Genomic DNA, 23,585 nt, shown 5'->3' with positions numbered 1-23,585 from the left:
GTAGCTGGGACAGAATATAGGCACTTATGTTGATTTTTACATCCAAAAACAGAGCAACTTTCATGTGTAGCTCTGAGCGGCGACATTGCGAAACACTGCTATCTTACCGCTGGACACACTGAACTTCACCTCGGTGATGAACGCCCCAATCTCGGATATCTCCGGGGAGAGGGGGGAGTGTTTTCGGCCTATGCAAATCACTCCTGTCGTTAAGTAACGACATGAGCTGAATCTGAACAGCCTGTAGGAGCCCTGTTTTACCAGCAGGTGGGCTGCAGAGAGATGCAGGACTTGTTTGCTTTCCTCATTCTGGGAGTTGGTAGGCTCAGAGAGGACCAGTTTATATATGTAGAGACCAGAGAAAATGTGTTTTTCATAATATGGGACCTTTAAGGTAAAATACCTTAAAGCAGTTGTACAACTGGATGAGGTGTTTATGTGTCACATTATACAGTATCCCTGTTAGGCTGTTCAGACTCAGGAACAGGAACGCTGTAAAAAACTAAACTAAACTCTCACACCGATCATAACGTGTGAAGACATTTGATGAGAGCTGAAGGAGTCATTCTCAGAGTCATTCTCAGTCATTCTCAGAGTCATTCGGTTCAATGTTAATATTCAAAAATATCAGTTAATGCGGGTTTAACAGGTCAATTCATTGAGATTCAACAGGGGTAAGTATCTGACTGTTACAGTGTTTGTTTATCCGTTTGTCTTGTTTCTGTTGATCAGAGAAAGTCTACAGTTCAGGCAGCACACTCATCATGTGAAAAACAAAAGGATTTTACTTTTTGTTCAGTCATGTTTGATCCGTCACTGTAAGAAATGTGTCAGTGACAACAACCAAAATGTCAGATCAATACTTTGAAAGGCAGCATTTTAAAACAGAATGAGCCGCTTTTTAAAAGTGATGTTCTTATCCATTCTTACAGTAATTGATTACATTAAATCTTCCACTTACATGAAGTTTAAACAACATGTGACTGTTTAAAGTCAGCGTCATTCTGGATAAATGCTGCCTTCGTCAGTCCTGAAGGAAGTGAAGCTGCAGGTGATGTAAGTACAGAGCAGTGAACAGGAGAGAGACCTGCTCATCACATGACACACCTCCATCACCAGCTGCCATCATGATCAATATTTATTGTTTAAATCAATAATATTGATTTGAATCAGTAATATTTATTTAAATCAATAACACGTGGTATTGGTTGGTTCCAATACAATTTCCACAATTTGTGAATCCGTAACCGAATGAAATTATATTTGTTTAATAAGTCAGTGACTATAAAAAATAAATTTTGCTTATTTATAAAAGTGATTGTTTAGCTCAAACATTTGTGACTTTCTTTAAAGGGACATTTCACTTCACATCTTGTCATCATCTGCTCTGTGAGTCCACACTCTGCTCTCAACACTTTACAACACTCACATTCCTGTGAACTTTGGCTTGTGAGGGTATCGACAGTTTATCAGATTCACAACTGACCTTCTACAAACTCTTCTTAGATGCAGTGTTAGTGGAGCCTGACTCAGAGGGTCCCGTACGAAACCAAGCTGGTCATTAGTCCAGCTGGGCCATAACCTTTTTGACCTGAGCAGATGATGACACTGTTTCATATTTTGGAGTGAACTGTTCCTTTAATGTGAATAAAAGGTCCATGTGAAGAGGTCGTCCTGCTGGTTTCACCCAGCCTGTCATCAGTGTGTCCACGGTCTCTCCTCTGTCTGCTGTATGACCCTCAGTCAGTGCCTCTACGCTACATAAACGGCTTGTTTTGTCTTGACCCTCCTCCTCCTCCTCCTCCTCCTCCTCCTCCTTCACCCCAAAGTCGAGCAGATCACCACCGTTTTCACCGCCACCACCAGGCAAAAGGCATGGGACCATTTCTCAAAAGCACAGCGCAAGAACATAGACATTTGGCGAAAGCAGTGTGAGGTTGGTATCTTCTTCTGTTCTGTCCTCTGAGTCCGACCCAACGATTTGTCTCTGCTGTCACTGCTGAATCTGCAGGACAGACAGATAAGTACAAACTGGTACAGACAGACAGACAGACAGACAGACAGTGAAGGACATGTACAGACAGACAGAGACAGACAGGTACAAACAGGTACAGACAGACAGGTACAGACCAACAGACCGACTCAGACAACTTTATTAATCCTTTTGGGAGGTTCCCTCAGGGAAATTGAAGCTCCATGTCACTCACAGCACTGTTAGACACAGTAGAAAAGTATACATATAAATAAAAAAGTATACATAAATAAATATAAAATAACACTGTAAGAATAAAGTTAAAAATATATTATATACACACACACTTGTATATGTATATATATATATATATATATATATGTCCTACAGACAGCTACAAACAGGTTCTTACAGGTGGAGACAGTGAAGGACAGGTATAGGCAGAGACAGACAGGTACAAACATGCACAGACAGACGGGTACAGACAGACAGACAGACAGGTACAGACAGCGGTCTGTGGTCGTCTGTCTGTCTCCCTTCAGCCCAGATGTAAAGCAAACATCTGACGCCTCCTCGAAAGTGTGAGGGGCTGCCATGGCAACAGTGATATCCAGGCTCAAGTCTGTGATCAATAATTCATCCAGAGTCAAATGTGGATCCAGAGTATGAACATGAGACAGTCGTGTATGAAGGAGGGAGGATTTGTCCGTTTTCAGCCCCATCAGCAGTCGGAGGGTTCAAACCAGGAGCCGCCTGTTGCTCCTCTGAGACTCTGAGACACTTCTAGAGAAAATAAAACACAGACATGAGAACAGAGAAATGAGAAATGTGGTTATATTACTTCCTCTTTTATGTATGCACTGATAATATCCATTGTATTGTACAATAATTAATTATCCTGAGGAAACAAATGAGATTAGAAGCAAACAGTGTCTGTGATAGTTTCATCCTGTTGTTATCTTCTGATGATTAGATCTTTTATTGATATATCACTACCGATCAATATCATCATGTAGCACAAAGTTTCCATCATGCTCTGATGTTACACTTACTGAATCGTTTCATCAACAAGCTTTAACTTGTTGTTATTAAAGACAAAAGGCTAGAAATGTCCTTTCTAATCGTGACAGTAAATGCACACAACAATATTTATAATAATGTTCCTGTATTTTTACTTTTTTGTTGATTGATTGATTTGTTTTTAATTCTCCGTTTTATATCCACTGTAACCAAAGTCCAGTATGAACACAAACTATCAGAACAGTGTCTTTAATAAAACAAAGGTAAGAGTCAGACCTGCTGCAGTTCAACAGTCCTCTTTTAATGGCTGTTATATCTGTGGTAAGTCTACATGGACCGACAGCACGGACCGACAGAACTGACCGACAGCACAGACCCACAGCACGGACCCGCAGCACGGACCCACAGCACGGACCCACAGTACTGACCGACAGCAAAGACCCACAGCACGGACCCACAGCACGGACCGACAGTACTGACCGACAGCAAAGACCCACAGCACGGACCGACAGAACTGACCGACAGCACAGACCCGCAGCACGGACCGACAGTACTGACCGACAGCAAAGACCCACAGCACGGACCGACAGTACTGACCGACAGCAAAGACCCACAGCAAAGACCGACAGCAAAGACTCACAGCAAAGACCCACAGCACGGACCCGCAGCACGGACCCACAGCACGGACCGACAGTGCTGGCGACAGCAAAGACCCACAGCACAGACCCACAGCACGACCCGCAGCATGGACCCGCAGCATGGACCCACAGCACGGACCGACAGTACTGACCGACAGCAAAGACCCACAGCACGGACCCACAGTAATGACCGACAGCAAAGACCCACAGCACGGACCGACAGTACCGACCGACAGCAAAGACCCACAGCACGGACCCACAGCACAGACCCGCAGCACAGACCCACAGCACAGACCCACAGCACGGACCGACAGTACCGACCGACAGCAAAGACCCACAGCACGGACCCACAGCACAGACCCGCAGCACAGACCCACAGCAAAGACCCACAGCACGGACCCACAGCACAGACCCGCAGCACAGACCCGCAGCATGGACCCGCAGCACGGACCGACAACACCCAGTGACAGCACCGACTGACAGCACCAAGTGACAGCACAGACCAACAGCACCGACTGACAACACCGACTGACAACACCGGCCGACAGCACCGACCGACAACACCGAGCAACAGCACCAAGTGATAGCACCAACAAAGTGAATATATATATATATATATATATATATATATATTCATTCAAAGTGAATATCTTTGGAAACTGATGACTTTTATTGAATGTAAATCTGTCAGTAAGAAAAGGACGTCTGTCAAATACACACACAACTGAAGTAAAACACAAAATCATATTGCTTATTATTTTGTTCTGTTTCTTGAGTTTACCTTCTCATTTGGCTCCTTTGAGTGTTATTTCAGAATATCTAACTTCTGATTTTATCACTAACGCACACATTTTGATGTTGTAGTTCATTAACGTTGAGCCAATTTTAGATATGTGTAAACTGCAGAGCAGATCAGTAGTTGACTACTGCATCGTGTCAAAGAAGCATGTTATATATTGTTAATGTAAGAAGAGTGAAATGTATTAAAAGTAGGGAACACAAACTGTTTGACTTCTTTATGATGTGTGTGTGTCGCGGTGCTGCGTCTCTTGTTTCAGGAGCTCAGAAACGCTCACAGCGAAGAGATCATGGGCATCAGACGAGAGGAGGAGATGGAGATGTCAGACGATGATTTGGATCAAATTCCCTGTAAGAGGATGCGTTCAGGAGAAAATGGTAGGAAACACCAGCGTCAACATGTATAAATAAAATCATATACATGAAGCCTTTAATAAAACAGCTGTGAAGAGTTTCAGGAAGTAAAACATGATGTTTATCTTTGTGTTGTCATAGCAACAAACGGGAAGTGTTAACATCTATTCAGGAGCTGATGAGTCAACTTCTCTCCTCTCCTCTCTCCTCCTCTCTCCTTCTCTCCTCCTCTCTCCTCTCCTCGTCCTGCAGGAGTGTACGATCAGACTCATGCGTCTCTGAAGGAGGAGAACGACTCCCTGCGTTGGCAGCTGGACGCCTACAGGAATGAGGTGGAGCTTCTGAGGAAAGAACAGAACAAGTCGGGCCGAGCAGACGACGAACACACACACACACACAGTCCTGAGGCTCAGATTCAGCTGCTGCAGCAGAACATGAACAACATGCAGCAGGTGGGTCAGCATCTTCTTCTTCTGCGTCTTCTTCTTCTTTTGCTTCTGCGTCTTCTTGTTCTTTTTGTTGTTGTTCTTCTTCAGACTCTCTACCTTTTCCCTTCTTCATCTTTTCTTTCAATCTTGAATCAGTGTCTTCATGTTCATGGCTCTGTTGCTCCACTTTCAGATTTCATTAAGCATTGCATTGTGTCACTTAGAGCATTTGGATTTACACCTTTATGTGGTCAGACTGCAGATTATGAGCTTAAAACTAATTTAAAGCAGCAACAATACTGATAGACTGGAGTTTGAAATGATACTTTAGACTCATGCCAAGCTACTGACTTAATTAATCTGACAGATTGTGGATGAACACATCAGTCTGCCTGCAGCTTCACTTTGTTTTAACTCACAGTGTGCTCATGTGGCCGTTGGGCTGATGTCGCTGCGTGTTAACAGGTGGGAAGGCTAGTAAACCACGTTAACATGCCCTGATAGTAACACACTTCCTGTTGTACATGTAGCCACGCCACAGTAAGTTAAAAATATTTACAGATCAGATATAATAACAATAATATACGATCAGATATAATAATAATAATAATAATAATAATAAACATACAGCTGTTAAAGGCCAGTGTTCTGTTAGAGAAGTGACCCAAACGTTCATTCAAGCTGTTAGAAAGAGAAACCATGTCTACCCTCGAGCACTTCGACCACTTCTCCAACACCCTGTTTCTCACTGCTGACTCAGAGCGCTCCCATGATCCTTTGCTCCACTCATTTCACACAGAAAGCTCTGTTCGAGCACAGAGCTTGTTTGTTACGAGTTAGCCTGATTCAACTCGACTTCCTGTCATTTTCTATCTAAAGTGACAGCACTGATAAAACAAGGCAACTGCCAACACACACACACACAAACACACACACACACACACACACCACACACATAGTGTGAGTTAACGTCACAGTACTGTCGCTTCTTGTTTGTCAGCTGCTGTTGTTTTTCTTATTTTTATTGCTTCAGAAAGACGAGCTGCTGTGACAAACTAAATAAGTGTTTCACTGAAATACACATTTCCATTATTTACTTTATTAAAATACTATGATGGAATTATATCATGAAAACAGTCTATGGATGAATGTAAAAATTTTAATAATTAACATCTCCTTATTGGAAAAAACCTTAAACTACAGCTGTGCAGAGTAAAAGTTCTCCATCATGATGACTCTTTAAATGAAGAAGCAATGAAGAGTCAGCCAGGAAAATGAGACATAAACAAGTCTTTGGACAGGAAAGACAGGAAGAAGTGATGGAATCAAATATTAAATATGTGGATGGGTCTCTTGTCTTTCTATAGAAACATGGTTTGTTTCTATAGACAAAGTGATTCCCTGTAAACACATTTATGCTGCATTCACATTGTCAAGAAAAACAACTTCTACACATGCCTCATCAATTCTTGTCTTCACCTAATAAATAATTAACTAAATCTAATTAGTTAATTCATAATGACACACCTGTTGATGTCATGAAATCATGTTGAACAATAAGAACGATCGATGTGTGTGTGTCTGTGTTTGTCTTCCAGCAACTCCTGAGTCTGCAGGAGAAGCTGACGAGTAAACAAGCTGAGTTGGAGCAGGCGAGGGAGGAACATCGCTACCTGGAGGGGGAGATGCTCAGCCTGCGAGACAAGGTGTGTGCTCCTGCAGACAGCCTGTGATAGGACGCACTTACTGAATCACTTTCTGTGTTTTGAGAAATATTAACTCGTCTTTGTTTTGGATTAATCCAGATATTTTTCATTGTTGCTCTTTCTGGAAATGATAGAAATTGATGTCAATTTTCCCCCAAACTGTGTCAATTGATTCTTTCAGAATGCTTATATACAATCCAACACTCAGCTTGTCCTTACATGAGGAAACACATTGAGCGTTTGAATCAAATATTAATATGATTGTTATTTTTGTTTGAAATAATGCATCTATCAATACCCATTCCTCCTGTAGGAAGGAGGCAGAGGTGGAAAACATGTTTCAGTGGATCAACAGCGCAGATTAAATTAATCTGGACTACAGACGGAAGTACTGTTAAGAAGAAAAAAACAGAATGAGAGTTTATGAGAAGTTCAACATGTGAAGTCTTAATATTTTTCAATCAGCACAGTTTGCAGAGTCTGTTGTCATGATCCATATAAGTCGTCACAGTTCAACAGCACAAACTAAATCCTCCAGAATGATCATAAAGTTGGATCCACACGTCTCTAACAGCTTCAACACAAACTGAACATTTAAGCTGTATGAAGGAGGATTTATTACAGGACTGTTGTCTTAGACTAGCTTAGACTAAACAAAGCTGAATGTATGTTTTATATATATGTGTGTGTATATATATATATATATATCGTACATACACACACACCGATCAGGCATAACATTATGACCACCTGCCTAATATTGTGAAGGTTCCCCTCATGCAGCCAAAACAGCTCTGACCTGTCAAGACATAGACTTAAGACCACTTTGTGTTTAACTGCGACTGATCAAATGTCCGGTTCTTTCTCTGTCTGTCTTCAGCTTCTGAACAGTAACGTGGAGGCTGTGGAGGGAACCAATGGAGAGCTACATGAAAAGGTAAAAGACTGTGATAGACAAACGTGACATGAGCGCACAACAAAGCTGGTTGAATGAAAAGTGTCACACTATCATCTTTCCTATATGTGACTAGAAAGAAACTCAGCTCAAATGTAATACTTCAGGTGAAACTGTGTTTCTGAACTGGCCAATAACAAAAGACATGACAGCAGCTGATTTACTAAAACAGCCTTTCAAAACACACCCTGTGATGGGCAACATGAGCAGTAAAGTCAAATAAACCTGTAAACTTTTTGCTAGTGGCACTTGATGGCAAGTCAGAGGATTGTGAATATGTATCGAAAATAATAGTTCCCCATCCAATAATTCTGAGGTAACCTTTGGAAAAACCATAAATTGATATTCTGTCAATGAACTTTGTAAACTGTGATTGTGTTGTTCTGTTCTGTACAGTACATACAACATCTACTGCATGTCTGTCCGTCTATGAGTGGCTGGACAGAGTGAGCATTGTTTTGTGCCAAAGGAAAATAGATCTGGCAATTGTTGGCATAAAAATGAAATGAGACCGTGTTTTCTAAAAACAGAACCGAGGGGGAGTAGATCAAGTGCGAATAGAAGAGGGCCAAGGATTGAGCCCTGAGGGACCCCATGTGGAAGAGGAGCTGTTGAGGACACAAAGTTGTCGAGTTTTACACAGAAACTTCTGTCGGTTAAGTATGACCGAAACCAGTCAAGGGCGATACCCTTAATGCCCACACAGTGCTCGAGGCGAGAGATTAAAATGCTGTGGTCAACAGTGTCAAACGCAGCAGACAAGTCTAAAAGCACCAGGACAACCAATTTCCCAGAGTCTGTTGACAAGAGTATGTCATTTGACACTTTCAGAAGTGCTGATTCTGTGCTATGTAGAGCTTTAAACCCAGACTGGAACAGTTCAGTAATGTCATTAACTTCCAAGTAAGGTACCAACTGATTATGGACAACCTTCTCTAAGATTTTGGAGATAAATGGAAGATTAGAGATAGGCCTGAAATTGGAACAGAGGGGATCGAGGCCTGTTTTTTTAAGTAGGGGTCGAACAACTGCATATTTAAAATCCCCAGGTACTGTACCAGAGGAGAGACTACTATTGACGATCTCAAGGACACTTGGTCCAATAGTAGCAAGTACCTCCTTAAACAAGCGGGGTGGGATGGCATCTGCAGGGGAACCAGAGGGTTTCAAGAAAATAACTGTGTCCTTTAAAATGGAGAGGGACAGCGGCTCGAACTGAACAAAAACAGATGTGCAGGGCAAAGGAATCGAAGGGTCATAAGAAGGCTGAGAGATACAGGATCTTGTTGACACAATTTTATCAGTGAAAAAGCGGAGGAATCTTTCACAAATTTCAGTGGAGGCAACAAAAACATTAGACATGGTGACCTCTAGGACAGTGTTTATGGTTTTGAACAGAGTGCGAGGGTTGTTACAATCAGAGGCAATCAATTCTGAGAAATATTTATTCTTTTCGGCTTTTACAGTCCTCTGATAACACAGCAGGCTCTCCTTAAGAACACCATAGGAAACATGTAGCCTGTCCTTTTTCCACCTGCGCTCCGCTCTCCTGCACTCTCGCCTGGCAGCGCGAGTGACGTCATTCAACCAGGGCTCGGGTGTAGGTTTGGTGCGCCGGCTCTTCAAAGGAGCGATCATGTCCAGTGTTTGTAAACAAATGGAGTGAAAACTGGATGCCAGCTCCTCAGCGTTCAAACACATAGAGGTGCTAGAATTACCCTCGCGGAAACCAATAAAAGTAGAGGAGAACAGAGCTGGAGAGGAGGAGTTAAACACACGACAGCGTTGTGGAGGAGCGCACAGTTTAACCGGACACTGAGTGAGAATGTCAAATAAGATTGGCATGTGATCGGAGAAAACAGCGTCACAAATGTCCAAATTAAAAACACGCAGACCGTGCGAGAGCAATGAGTCAAGTGTGTGCCCGAGTTCGTGAGTAGGGCCAGACACGGACTGCACAAAGTTAAAAGAGTCAATATCATTTAAAGTTCCTGGAGATCGGCTCATCTGGGCAGCAGATGTGAACATTAAAATCACCAACAATAACGACACGGTCGTATGTAGGCAGAATTTCAGCCAGAAATTCAGAAAAGTCACTTATAAAGTCATTGTACTTGGGTGGTCGATAGATGACAGCACACAAGACAACATGAGAACAGCCCAGTTCAAATAAGCAAAGTTCAAAGCTTTTAAAGGAGGATTGCAGGCAGATCTGCCGGCATTTAAAGTTACTTTTAAAAACAACTGCTATTCCACCTCCTTTTCGACCCGACGACCGCGGGGAATTAAAATAGCAGCAATCCGGTGGTAAAAGTTCAATAAGAGGGGTGGACTCACCAGCGCTCAGCCACGTCTCCGTTACACAGATAAAATCCAGTCCACGAGACATGAAGAAATCCCTTAGAATAAAAGTTTTATTTACCAGCGATCTGGCGTTGACAAGGCCTAACCTGGCAGGGACCGGCATGTCCGGGGCATCAGCTGATCGTGGAGCTCGACACAGGGCCCGCAGATGGCGAAGATTCACCCCACGCCAGCAGGGACGGGGGGAGCAGGGGTCGAGGGGGTGGATTTCCTCATCCGAACCGACGACAGGTACCAGCCAGGTGTCGACAGGGTCTAGCGAGCGCGGGTGGAAAAAGAGACCAGGTACCGCTCCGTTTCTCCTCCGGGAAGCCACAGGAATCGTGCCAAAAGAGCCTTAAGCTTTACCAGCTGTCCGCCGCGTTTACAAAACAATGCAATTGATTTCTTAACATGGAAAGACACATATCTATCATTATTTGTTCACTCTTGGTGTACTTGTGGTCTTTAGAGTCCTAAAATAAAAAAAACTGGGTTCATCAAAAGATCTTTTGGTTGTTTTTTTAATTTCTTCCCAGAAAGCTTTGACCTTTCTGCATTGCCACACACAGTGGAATAACGTCCCCTTTTCCTTCATACATTTTGAACATAAATCCAGAATGTTATTATTATATTCATTTAATTTAGCTGGTGTAATATATGTTATCATTGTCCATTTATACTGTAACAATCTTAATCTTGTGTTGACTGATTGGGAGAGAGCCTTTGTGCATATTGATCCCCAGTCCTCTGAGGAGATGTCTTTTCCCAGCTCTTTACTCCATAAATTCTAGTGGTGTCAACAATAATCGATTCAGCGATGCATCGCAATGAGGGGCATGCACGATTCAGCATCGATATAAACGATGCTTAGCCCCGCCAGGCTAAGCATCGTTGTACTGAGAGCAGTGATCCCTGGATGATCAAATACATACCAAATGTATCCTTGATTACATTAGAAACTTGAAAAGGCACTGATTGATGGGTAAGTGTCAAAGCTCCCTTTGCTTGTGTTGTAAATGATGCTGAATAAGTGCTTCCCTGCCACCTCCTTCTAATTCTTACATTGTCCTCTCTTAAGGTGTGTCTCCACAGTTTTTTGTAAACCTCTGCAGTTCCAGGAACTACATTTAAGTTCTACCTTTTGAGACATTCTAAATAATATACCATGAAGTCCCTGTAACAAAAATGACATATCTGAGAGGATTAACACATTTAAACACTAGAACATACATTGAACATACTGAACAGTAGAAGAAAAATAACCCCATTCTCCCAACTAAATGGGAAGCCCCCCTAGATTTGCTTCCAGCTACTGTTATGAACAGATCTGTGGATCAGTCCACTCAGCCTTCTCTTGGACCAATTTAAAACAAAAAGAAAAAAGGAAGATTAGGTGTAATCTGCCCTTCCTGCTCCGTGTTACTTATATCAATATAGTTACTCCTGAAAAAAGTGATACATACATGCAAGCTTAGTAAGTTGCCAATGTTAAAATACTGACATTGTTGCGGCTTTTAATGCCAGCATGAAAATGAAAATTACTAAAGAGTGAAAAATAAAATAGAGGACAATGTTTGAGCGGAATTCCATCAAAATAACACAAATTATAATTTCTTTACTCTATTATTGCACAGCCTTTCTTTATGTGCAAACCATCCTACATCTGCAGCAACTTAATCAAGAACATTCACACTTAGTCTCCTGCGCTTTCAGGGCTTACCAGTGTATGCTGCTTTATGTAAAGACTAACCTCCCTGAATGGAGTATGTTGTATAAACTTGTGCAAACATAATAAGCTGCCAGTGTTCAAAATACTGATATACGTAATATATGTAAAGAAAAATAGCTTTGCTTTAAAGAAAAAAAAGAAAAATAAACAGAGGGTTTTCATGTTTGATTGATTCCCCATTTGAGTAACACAAATTATATTGTTTTACAGTCTGTTGTTGCACAATCCTTCTTACCATATGATCAACCTCACATCTGCAGGGATGTAAACACAAATATTCAGCTTACAGTCCAGTTGCTCCCTCTCTCTCAGTCTCCAATATTTACTCCTGCGGCTTCTTCTTTCACCTTGTTAAGTGTTGCACCGCCACACTGAGTCGTACCGTCTCCGTTGTTTGTGCACTTCTGCGGTGAGGTCGTTGTAAAAACGCACCTGTTGGTTTTTGTAGAGGATGTCTTTCTTTGCCCTAGCTGCCTTTATCACTGCTATCTTCTGCCTGTAGTTCAGAAATCTCATAATCAACGTTCTCAGCAGAGTTTCGTTGTCTCTTCTCGGCCCGACCCGGTGCGCTCTCTCCATCACTATCGGACATCGCAGGGGAGCGAAGTTCAGCACCTCCAGCGTCCAGCCTTCCAGAAATCAGCAAGGGTCCGGGCCCTCGGCATCCTCGGGCAAATTCAACAACCTCACGCCGTTCAGGCGCGACCTCGTTTCCATGCCGACAACTTTATCCTCCAGAACTTTGTTTCTTTTCTTCAGTGCTCTAACCGTTTCTTGTAACTCAGCGTGTTCGTCCTCCACGGTTGATAAACGCAACTCTGCTTGCATTATCCTTTCGGTGCAGTCAGCCAGTTCCTTTCTGGTTTCTTCAACGGCTGTTAGAATCCCATTAAGTCTGGTTGAGAACTCGGACTTCAAGCTGTTTATTGCCGCCAATATCTCTGCTTTAGCCCCGGTGAGCTCGCTGCCACTTTCTTCAGGGTTCTCCATGCTAACGTTAGCCTCTTTGCTAGCTTTATGTTCCACGCTTTGAGCCCCGAAGTCAGCTAACTTCGCTTGCGCCTGTGTTTTCCCACTATATCTGCTTAATTTTCCAAGATTTGGCAACGCCGCTTCAAGACCAAAGGTCGCCTACACGTTTCAGGTGCAGTTCTATATTGCATATCAGGATTTATCCGGATTTTAGAGGAGCATGACTTACTAGCTTGCAGTCATACCGGAAGTCCCTATTGTATATTTGTACTACTTTAAAATAATTTGTTGGAGGCTCTAAAGCACTGAAATGCAAACAGAAAAAACCTTGGACTGTATACAGTCTGACAACAAAGTAAAGATAGAGAACAACAACTAAGTACAAATAAATACCACAGTGTGTCAGAGGTCAGAGGTCATGAATGTTGCAGTGACGAGAAACATTAGTGAGATAGGGTTGAGAGTTCAGGCCTGCTATTTTAGTGTCTCACGCAGCACTTTACTAAGAGCCTCCATAGATACATACAAATACGTACACATACATGCATATGTCATGAGAGATGGACTTTTAACTGTAAACCTGCTGAAGTGGAAGCAGACTGAAGTCAGAAGGAGATGGATACATAAAACATGTTGTAAACCCTGGAAACTGCTCTGAGTGGAGAGAAATTATGCTTTTTATTAAATGATGAGGTGTTACCTTTGTGTGTGTTCAGTGTATTCAAGTACTCATTTGTCCTAAACTGTACTCCATACAACAATGTAGTATCCTCACCTTCATGTTGTTAAAGTATCAGCAGTAAAAGTATCAGTCGTAAAAGTACAGTGGTACAGTCAACGTCATGCAGTAAAAGTACCGGTTGTCCAGTAAACTGTCTCACTCTGTGATGTATGTGAGATTATTAGATTATTAATACTGACACATGAGTGTCAGTGCAGCATGTTACTGCTGAAGCTGATCCAGTTGGAGTCACATTGAACTACTTTATACAGTTAGTTAGTCCAGTGGCTCCTCTGAAGTGTGACCAGATCTGAGGGGTTGTCACGATCATGGGAGTGGAAAGTAGAAAAAGCTAAGTTCTGATACACAACATTTATCTTTCTTAATGGATCTAAAGAATAAAATATCACAGACATCTGAAATACAACCAGACGCCCTGAGTCAACTTTTCAAAGACCAAAAAGTTAAAAAAGCTAATTTAATCTATAACTATATTTTTTCTATAGCTGCTGGTCAGACTGTTCTTCATATTTGGTACTTATTTTGTGTGCGTGTGTGTTTGTCTTCACAGGGGATGAATGGGTGTGTTCCTTCGTTGTACCTCAGCAGAGAGAGGAGGAGTGAGGTCATCATGAGAGGAGGAGTCACATCTGAAAAGGAGGCTCTTCTGCTGGGTAAATATGTTCTCCAGTTAAGGAGAAATATTTAACAATACTTAGCAACATTGAACAACATTTAACAATATTAAACACCATTTAAGAATATTTAAAACATTTGACATTTTACAATATTTAACTATATTTAACCATAGTTAACCATATTTAACAGCATTTAACAACATTTAACAATATTTACAGCATTTCACAACATCCTTTTTAAAAAAATGTTTTTTTTTACAATATTTACCAATAAATAACAATATTTAACAATATGTAACAATAATTCAATGTCATTCAGCTGGAACAAACACTAAGATAAACTCTCATGGATTAAACAACTTCTGTAGGCTGATACACCAAACCAACCTGTTAACCAGAAGAAATCATGAGAGGAGCACTTGTTGTCAGACTGCTCACTCTCAGCAGGCTGGTGAGAAGTTAGCAGTTTGTAAAGGAATTTACAAACACGCTGCTACTGGCCTGAACATCTCTTTTTTTATCTTCCATACACCTTTCAGCTATACCTCCTGTTACCTTCTGTGACTTACAGGTGGTGTCATTATCAACATAACTCTTAACTGCACCATCAGAACTTTTAACACATGAATTAAACATTAAATAGTCTTAGTTGTCTGAAATCAGCTCTTTTTTCATATCTGAGTGGTTGTAAACGAATGAACCTGTGCTTTATCTCAGGTGTCCAATCAAAGTTCAATTTATTTTTCTACAGAAATTGTTGCTTGTGACACTCAAATAATCACTTTCAAGGGTTAGGGTTAGGGTTAGGGCTGTCGTGTGAACGGAGCTGAATGTGTGAGCACTGATTTTAGCTTGGAATGTTTTGTCTCCAACCTCTGCTGCTTTCGAGAAGTCTTCTAGTACAGGGCTCCAGATGGATTATGTTCATACTTGGATTAAGAAGTCTGGAATTTACTGATGACTATTACACCAAATTTAATTTGCAGAGCGACTGCTATTCATTCTTCATGTTGAGACATCAGTGGATTGATTGCTTTGTGTTCCCTGTGGAGTGAGTTCAGTGGGGCTCTGTGACTGTTTGTTAGCATTAAAGATGACTGAACACCCAGAATAAAAATGAAGTGCAGAACTTGACACTATACTCATTTCGGCTCACATACCGCTGCCATCATGTTGACACACTATGTGGCGTCTGGGGGTTCAGAACCAGTGAAGCAAACTAAAACCACGGAGGAGACTGAAACACAAAGTGTTTAAATCCCCTCTTTGCCTTCCTCAGTCTCTTTCTCTTCCTGATGTTTGTCTCTTTTTTTCTCTTCCTGTCTTCTTCTAAGCTCATAAGCATGCATCTCACTCTGTGCAGGGCCCACACAGCAGCTGGACTGAATTCATTTCAGCTGCTTTTGTCTCTCTCTGTCCTATAAATCCTTGTTACACAGGACATGCAGCAGCATAGAGAAAAGCATATAGTGATCTGTATTATTTGTACTGAAGCTGCTGCTTTGTCCAGAGACCAAGAGGAACAGCAGCACATTTATCTCTGTTAGTGGCACCAAGGAAATCCAAATCTTAAGGAGAGAGGAGGTTGGGCTCTTCGTCTTCCTGCTGTAATCTGATGCCTCCAAAGCTGCTGCTGCTGGGAGGCTTTCAGTATCTATAGAGTCAGTTTCTATACAGTCAGTATCTATACAGTCAGGATCTATACAGTCAATATCTATACAGTCAGTATCCATACAGTCAGTATCTATACAGTCAGTATCTATACAGTCAGGATCTATACAGTCAATATCTATACAGTCAGTATCCATACAGTCAGTATCTATACAGTCAGTATCTATAAAGGTAGTATCTACAGGTCAGTATCTATACAGTCAGTATCTATTCAGGTAGTGTCTATAAAGGTAGTATTTACAAGTCAGTATCTATACAGTCAGTATCTATAAAGGTAGTATCTATACAGTCAGTATCTATAGAGTCAGTATCTATACAGGTAGTATCTATACAGTCAGTATCTATACAGGTAGTATCTATACAGGTAGTATGTACAAGTCAGTATCTATACAGTCAGTATCTATACAGGTAGTGTCTATACAGTCAGTACCTATACAGTCAGTATATATACAGGTAGTATCTATACAGTCAGTATCTATACAGGTAGTGTCTATACAGTCAGTATCTATACAGGTAGTATCTACAACTCAGTATCTATACAGGTAGTATCTACAAGTCAGTATCTATACAGTCAGTATCTATACAGGTATTATCTACAAGTCAGTATCTATACAGGTAGTGTCTATACAGTCAGTATCTATACAGTCAGTATCTATACAGGTATTATCTACAAGTCAGTATCTATACAGTCAGTATCTATACAGGTAGTGTCTATACAGTCAGTGTCTATACAGTCAGTATCTATAAAGGTAGTATCTATACAGGTAGTATCTATACAGTCAGGATCTATACAGTCAGGAGCTATACAGTCAGTATCTACTAGGGATGCACCGATTGTGAAATTCTGGGCCGATACCGATACCGATGTTTAACATAACAACTTGGCTGATGGCCGATGCCGATGTTTTTTCTTTTTGTTATTTATTCCTTTTTTTGTGCCACAGAAACATACAAGTCTTTCAGCTCTTCATCATACTATCCTTGAATGAGTACAAATCCAATAAGACCAATTTATGAATCAAAAAAAACACCGTCATGGATTGCTATATGAAGTGTGTGTGTCATGCAGCCAGAACTAGCCAGACCACTGTCCAGCGATGCTGATACAGCGGAGTTTCTGTTGAACAGGTAATCTTCGTCTTTATTGTGGATGTTGTGACACAGATAACTTTCATGCTGATGCTGGCTTATGACTGTGAAAGCTGCCGTTAGTTTGTTTCTGTGATATTAGACGGTGTCTGTCTCTGCAGTATCGTCAACACTTGTTTACTTGTTTGACGGAGATGTTACCCTCTATGCTAGCATTGTAAACTAACAACAAGCTGACATTGCTATCATGTTTACACCAAATTAGCCTATTTATTTGCTCGTGGCAGCTAAATGAAGCAGCAAGTAAGATGAATGAAGGGATGAATGAAACCCCAACGCGAAGCGTTGTTACGAGCGGAGTTACGATGTGTGTATTTGCGTGGTCTTATCTGTCATAAACAAGAGATTATGGTTTACGGGCACGTTTGTGTCGCGGTCTGGTGCTACTCAGACAGCAGCTGGGACACAGCTGGTCCGGGGATCACGAAGGTTTATTTTTCAGCCACAATGTGGAAGCGATCGTTGTGATGAAAGCTGACGGCAGCATCTGTTAGTCTCTTGGCCCTCAATAACTTTTAGAAGTGGCTAACTGTTAGCTGTTGTAACTTATTACGTAGCTGTAAGGTAACGTAGCTGTAACATGACATTACGCTAGCTTGGCTGTGGAGCTTAGCTGTGGACATTGTAATGACTTACAAGATTTACGTGAGTTTCAACGGGCATTGTAATAACTTTACCTGTGAATCCGACATCGTTACTCCGCATTCAAAGCTGGGCTGTATTTGGTTTCTGCCGGCTTGTTGCTCTTGTTGTTTGTTGCGGGAGGCTCCGAGGGGAGAGCGATACGAACTCGGAGGGGAGGGGTGTGTGTGGGGGGGATGCTTTTTTCAAACCTTTCTCAGATCGTAGACCAGAGCTCTAAATCAAGATATAAACATCGGCCACGGCCATCGGCGAATGTCATTTTTATTTGCCGATGGCCGATGGCAGTTAACGAGGCAAACATCGGCCGATTCCGATGTTCAGCCGATGCATCGGTGCATCCCTAGTATCTACATGTATACATGTAGTATCTACAAGTCAGTATCTACACAGTCAAGATCTATACACAAAGATGGGGATCATGTCATTTGTTGGCTGCTTTGCCTTCACTCTGCGGTCCAACTCATCCCAAACCATCTCAACTGGGTTTAGGTCGAGTGACTGTGGAGGCCAGGTCATCTGACGCAGCACTCCATCACTCTCCTTCTTGGTCAGATAGCCATTATTAAGCCTTGAGGTGTGTTTGGGGTCATTGTCCTGTTGAAAAACAGATGATGGTCCCACTAAGCACAAACCAGATGTGATGGCATGTCGCTGCAGAATGCTGTGGTAGCCATGCTGGTTAAGTGTGCCTTGAATTTTGAATAAATCATTAACAGTGTTATGAGCAAAGCCCCCTCACACCATTACACCTCCTCCTCCATGCTTCACGGTGGGAACCACACATGTAGAAATCATCCGCTCACCTTTTCTGTGTCTAACAAAGACACGGCGGGTGGAACCAAAAATCTCAAATTTGGACTCATCAGACCAAAGTACAGATTTCCACTGTTCTGAGGTCCATTCCTTGTGTTTCTTTGCCCAAACACCTCTTCTTCTTCTTGTTGTTCTTCCTCAGTAGTGGCTTCTGTGCAGCAATTCAACCATGAAGGCCTGATTCACACAGTCTCCTCTGAATAGTTGATGTTGAGATGTGTCTGCTACTTGAACTCTGTGAAGCATTTATGTGGGCTCTAATCTGAGGTGCTGTTAATTTGTGGTTTCTGAGTCTGGTAACTCTAATGAATTTATCCTTTGCAGCAGAGGTAACTCTTGGTCTTGCTTTCCTGGGGCGGTACTCATGAGAGCCAGTTTCATCATGTGTTTGATGGTTTACGACTGCACTTGAGGATACATTCAAAGTTCTTGATACTTTCCGGATTGACTGACCTTCATGTCTTAAAGTAATGATGGACTGTTGTTCCTCTTTACTTAGCTGAGTGGTTCTTGCTATAATATGGATTAGAACAGTAGTCGAATAGGGTTATTCACTGTATTGGCCTGTGTATGAACCCTAGCTCTGCACAACACAACTGATGGTCTCAAACACCTTAAGAAAGCAAGAAATTCCACAAATTAACTCTTGACAAGGCGCACCTGTTAATTAAAACCATCCAGGTGATGACCTCATGCATCTGACTGAGAGAATGTCAGGAGTGTGCAAAGCTGTCATCAAAGCAAAAGGCGGCTACTTTGAAGAATATAAAATATAAAACATATTACTGGTTTGTTTAACACTGCTCTTTTTTTTTACATAATTCCGTATGTGTTCCTCCATAGTGGATGTCCTCAGTATTGATCTACAATGTAGAAAATAATAAAAATAAAGAAAAACCATTGAATGAGAAGGTGTGTCCAAACTTTTGACTGGTACTGTATATATATATATATATACACTCCAGTCAGTCAGCAGACACGCAGTTGCTACTGCTGAAGTAGTGTTATTTTAGATCACACTACCTTGCTCAGCATGACTCGCCCTACTCTGCCTCTGATTGGCTACATCCTGCCCATAATGAATGTAAATGTATTTCAGCCATTTAGGAATTTTAGTGTCATATTTTGCATATATAATTATAAAAAACAATAATAAAATAAAATAATAATAATGTTGCCTTTGCATATAAAATCTACAGATTAAAAAAAAAGGCGAGTGTATTAAAACATCTCAGGCCCTGTGAGTAATTCTTCTAGTCTATGATGCTTTAATAAATAAACAGTTTGATATTTTGGGAAATTTACTTTAAGTCGCTGAATTGACGTTTTAATATTTGTTCCATAAATACAAAGATACAGACAGCAGGTGTCACCTTTACATCAACGTGTTTCCCAAATATTCTTGTTAGTAAAATACAATGAATATCTTGTAATTAAAAACAGCTTAAAGCCTCGGTTTTGCTGTTGGCTGTTGGTTATTTTCCTCCATCCCCTTCAGTAGAGTATTTTGGTGGAAGACACACACACACACACACACACACACCCTACAGTCCTTCTCTGGTGGCACTGTTCCATGTGAATAGGCCTAGTGGAAGGAATTGAATTAGGCCTGTCTGTAATTGCCAGCGTTTCGCCACATAAATCAAGGAAATAAAAATTGGCTGTGCCGGGTCCTCCAGGGGACGCTTCTCTATCCCCCCACCCCCCACCACACCACCATCCCTCCCCCCATCCATACTCACTCTGCATGACTGCCTACCTTTGCAGGACCTCTCAGAAGTGATCAACTCAAGAGCGATTTGTGCTCTGGCCAGCATCTTTTCTGGGGCCCCTATGCTGTTTGTTTATTGTGCAGCACTTCATGAGGATGCAGATTGGCTGCTAACCCTAACCTCACCTAATATCCACCCGAGTGGTTCAAAGCTGTCTGTCAGTTCTCTCTCTTTCTCTGTTAGCTTTATTAGCTTGATAAGCCTTTGTTATTCACACACTTACAAAACTAAATCTGCACCATTGAAAACATGTTGATTATGTAAATAGTATCTGTTTGAAGAATAAAATGCATACAGGTTGTCCCTTCAGTATCTGTCAGTAACGAGTTTGTTCCATCAGTATCTGTCAGTAATGAGGTTGTCCCTTCAGTATCTGTCAGTAACGAGTTTGTTCCTTCAGTATCTGTCAGTAACGAGGTTGTGCCTTCAGTATCTGTCAGTAACGAGGTTGTCCCTTCAGTATCTGTCAGCAACGAGGTTGTCCCTTCAGTATCTGCCAGTAACGAGTTTGTTCCTTCAGTATCTGTCAGCAACGAGGTTGTCCCTTCAGTATCTGTCAGCAACGAGGTTGTCCCTTCAGTATCTGCCAGTAACGAGTTTGTTCCTTCAGTATCTGTCAGTAATAGGTTTGTCTAATGAGTTTTCTTCTTCTCTGCAGGAATTATATCGACCTTTCTCCACGTCCATCCATTTGGGGCTAACCTTGAGTATCTTTGGTCGTACATACAGAGACTGGACTCAAAGGTAAAGAATGACACACGGAACAGTCAGTTCTGTAGAGAAGTGGGTATAGTCTAAATTTATTTAAAGCTGCCCATCCAGAAAAGGATAAATGCCCTCTGTGTTTTGTACTTTACTACATTTATCTGACAGCTTTAGTTACTTAGCAGAATGAGATTACAAGGAAATAAGTCCTGGACTTTGCCTTGTTATCCCTGACAATGTCTCATGAGTCTTATTGTCAAACAAACTAAACAAACAAAATGTATAAAACAAAATATAATTGCTATGAATGAGGAGGGAAATTCAAGATACTCAGCAGATAAAGAAAGAAATTAAACTTAGCTCCATCTTTAAAAGCGGCCGCACTAAAGTGGTGAAAACATTAACTGGTGTGACCTCTCTGTCTGTCAGGTGACGGCGGGCGAGCTGGAGCATCTCATGGTCCGTCTGCCCAGTATGTTCAGGCAGGAGCTGAGTGGCGTCGGTGCAACTCTGGAGAAACGGTGGAAGTTCTGTGGTTTTGACAGCCTCGGTGCAGCGTGACGCAGGAAGAACGCACACACACACTGAGAAAACACACTGAACAGATTAGACTTTTAAACGTGTGTGTGCGTTCGTCAATCACAAATCATGTTGGATACACAGCAGTGTGTGGGACAATGATGTTCACGGAAGCAGACACTGGAAACTGTGGAAGATACAGATGTTCAGACCTCAAAAAGTAGGAAATCCCAAACACAGACCACTTCCTGATTTAAGGTTGAGGTGAAATAAGTGATGGTTGGTTCCACCCGATCTTCGCCTCACTGCTGAAAGTCAACACAATGAACTGCAACAGGACCCTGTCCTCACTTTGTTCTGTTAAGTGGTCCCCAGCAGCAACCCATTGACAGGAAGACAGAGTTAAATTTGTACCAAAGTTGATCCTTCACATATTTGGTCTTCAGAAAAAAATCACACCAAACCTTATTATATTTATCTACAAAATGGGAACATTTATTGCCTATTTTGGCCAGGAAGTGGGTCTGTAATCTTGCGGCATGATGGGACCACAGAGAGCCCACCCTCCCTCTTTGTGGTACTGCAGGGTTCGTCTGGGAATAAAGCAAAAAGCCTCCCACTGGCAAAACAAATCAAACTGAAGGACTCTTTTTAAATCTGTCATCAGACAAAGTCATGCACAGACGCCTTTCATCGAGACAGATGCATTTAGAGAGATACGACTCCTGTTGCAACAATATTGTTTATTTAGATGAACATAATGGAGAGAAACTCCTTCAGTGTTTGAAATAATCAGAATGATTTCTTCCTACTTGAGCTTCCTGCAGAGATCGTGGACATTAACTAAAGGAGTGAAGGAGCAAAAGGGAAAATATCTGGGGAAAACTGAAAAAGGATGATGGAAATATGAGCTATAAAGGATGATATGAGGGAGAGAAATCAAGTTAATCATTCCACTTAATTTATTTCATTATACTGTAGGAAGGTGTTCATTGAAGGCAGCACTAAAGCGTCTCGCTGCCATAAGTTACATACTGTATTTAAATATGATGAAAAAAGATGAATAATGGTCCTGACTGTGTCCTGCTTTTGTAAAATATACTTTTTAAATATAAGAGTTCATAGCAGTTTAGCTAACTTTTTCCCTCTGAATGGAGAGAAGAGTGAAGAAGAAGATACAAATGAAGGGATGAAGATACTGAGTGGTCGAGACGCCACACATCTGTCCTATATTGTTGCTTTCAGCCACATGTTCCCTCTTTTTGTGTCTCCACAGTCCACAGTGCTATACATGTCAAATTACAAATGATAATTAACTGATTTTGTATTGCACTTCCATAAAGTTGTTTGTCACTGTTTTTCTTATTAAAATAAAGTTGTCGTCAGCAGAGATCGGTAGAAACTTTATGACTACACAACACTTGCTTACTTATTACCCTTCTTTTAGTAGATTTAAATGAATTTAGTTCATGTTATGTATTATTTTGTGTTTCAATGCATGTTATATTAAGACACTGGTCCCAGGCCTGCTGGTGCTCTGTTAACATATTGCCGATGACCGCCTGTGAACGGCTTTAGATAGAACATAGACGGAATCAGTGATAAAACTAAAGTATACAATAATATGCAATGAAAACAGTTGTGCTAATTAAAGATGGGGAATGATGTGTTTTTAACTCAGCCCCCCACCCCCAACTGCCAATCAACCTGCATCTCACACACCTGTCTCTGTGGAGCGTCTCAGCGTGGTGCTGGTGGACCACAGTAAGTGTAAATATTTAGCAAAAACATAACTTTGAAAAAGGTGCAGTTGCTCTGTTTTCAAAAGTTTTAAGTTTCAGCCCTTAAAAAACTTGGTTTGGGTTTGAAAAACAGTGTTTTGGCTTAAAAATTTTCCCTGTTCCAGTCACCACAAACACGTTTGCTGTTTATTTTCCTGCCCTTGCTTTCAAACAGCAGCTAAACAGACAGTGCATAGTGCATGCTGGTCATAGGTCAGTGTTTCAGAGAGCCTGTGATTGTGTTACTGCTACG

The 23,585-nt window shown here is 41.5% G+C and overlaps 1 protein-coding gene across 3 annotated transcripts in view; it reads left to right on the top strand.

Annotated features, from left to right (window-relative positions):
* LOC311254038 (ecto-NOX disulfide-thiol exchanger 1-like) overlaps nucleotides 1-22,941 on the top strand; it is a 66,773-nt gene extending 43,832 nt beyond the window's left edge. For all 3 annotated transcript variants that reach the window (XM_084384463.1, XM_084384464.1, XM_084384465.1), the window contains exons 8-15: nucleotides 1,830-1,936; nucleotides 4,689-4,806; nucleotides 5,035-5,234; nucleotides 6,809-6,916; nucleotides 7,797-7,853; nucleotides 14,211-14,313; nucleotides 20,986-21,071; nucleotides 21,462-22,941. In XM_084384463.1, coding sequence (XP_084240589.1) covers nucleotides 1,830-1,936; nucleotides 4,689-4,806; nucleotides 5,035-5,234; nucleotides 6,809-6,916; nucleotides 7,797-7,853; nucleotides 14,211-14,313; nucleotides 20,986-21,071; nucleotides 21,462-21,593 — 911 coding nt within the window. In that variant the 3' untranslated portion in view covers nucleotides 21,594-22,941. The remainder of the gene's footprint in view (nucleotides 1-1,829; nucleotides 1,937-4,688; nucleotides 4,807-5,034; nucleotides 5,235-6,808; nucleotides 6,917-7,796; nucleotides 7,854-14,210; nucleotides 14,314-20,985; nucleotides 21,072-21,461) is intronic.
* Nucleotides 22,942-23,585: the final 644 nt, after the last annotated feature.

The sequence above is a fragment of the Pagrus pagrus genome (genome assembly GCF_965226575.1).
Source record: "Pagrus pagrus genome assembly, contig: HAP1_SCAFFOLD_183, whole genome shotgun sequence".
NCBI classification, from domain to species: domain Eukaryota; kingdom Metazoa; phylum Chordata; class Actinopteri; order Spariformes; family Sparidae; genus Pagrus; species Pagrus pagrus.
Note: the sequence above shows the minus strand (reverse complement) of the source record. Positions and strands in the feature narration are given on the sequence as shown.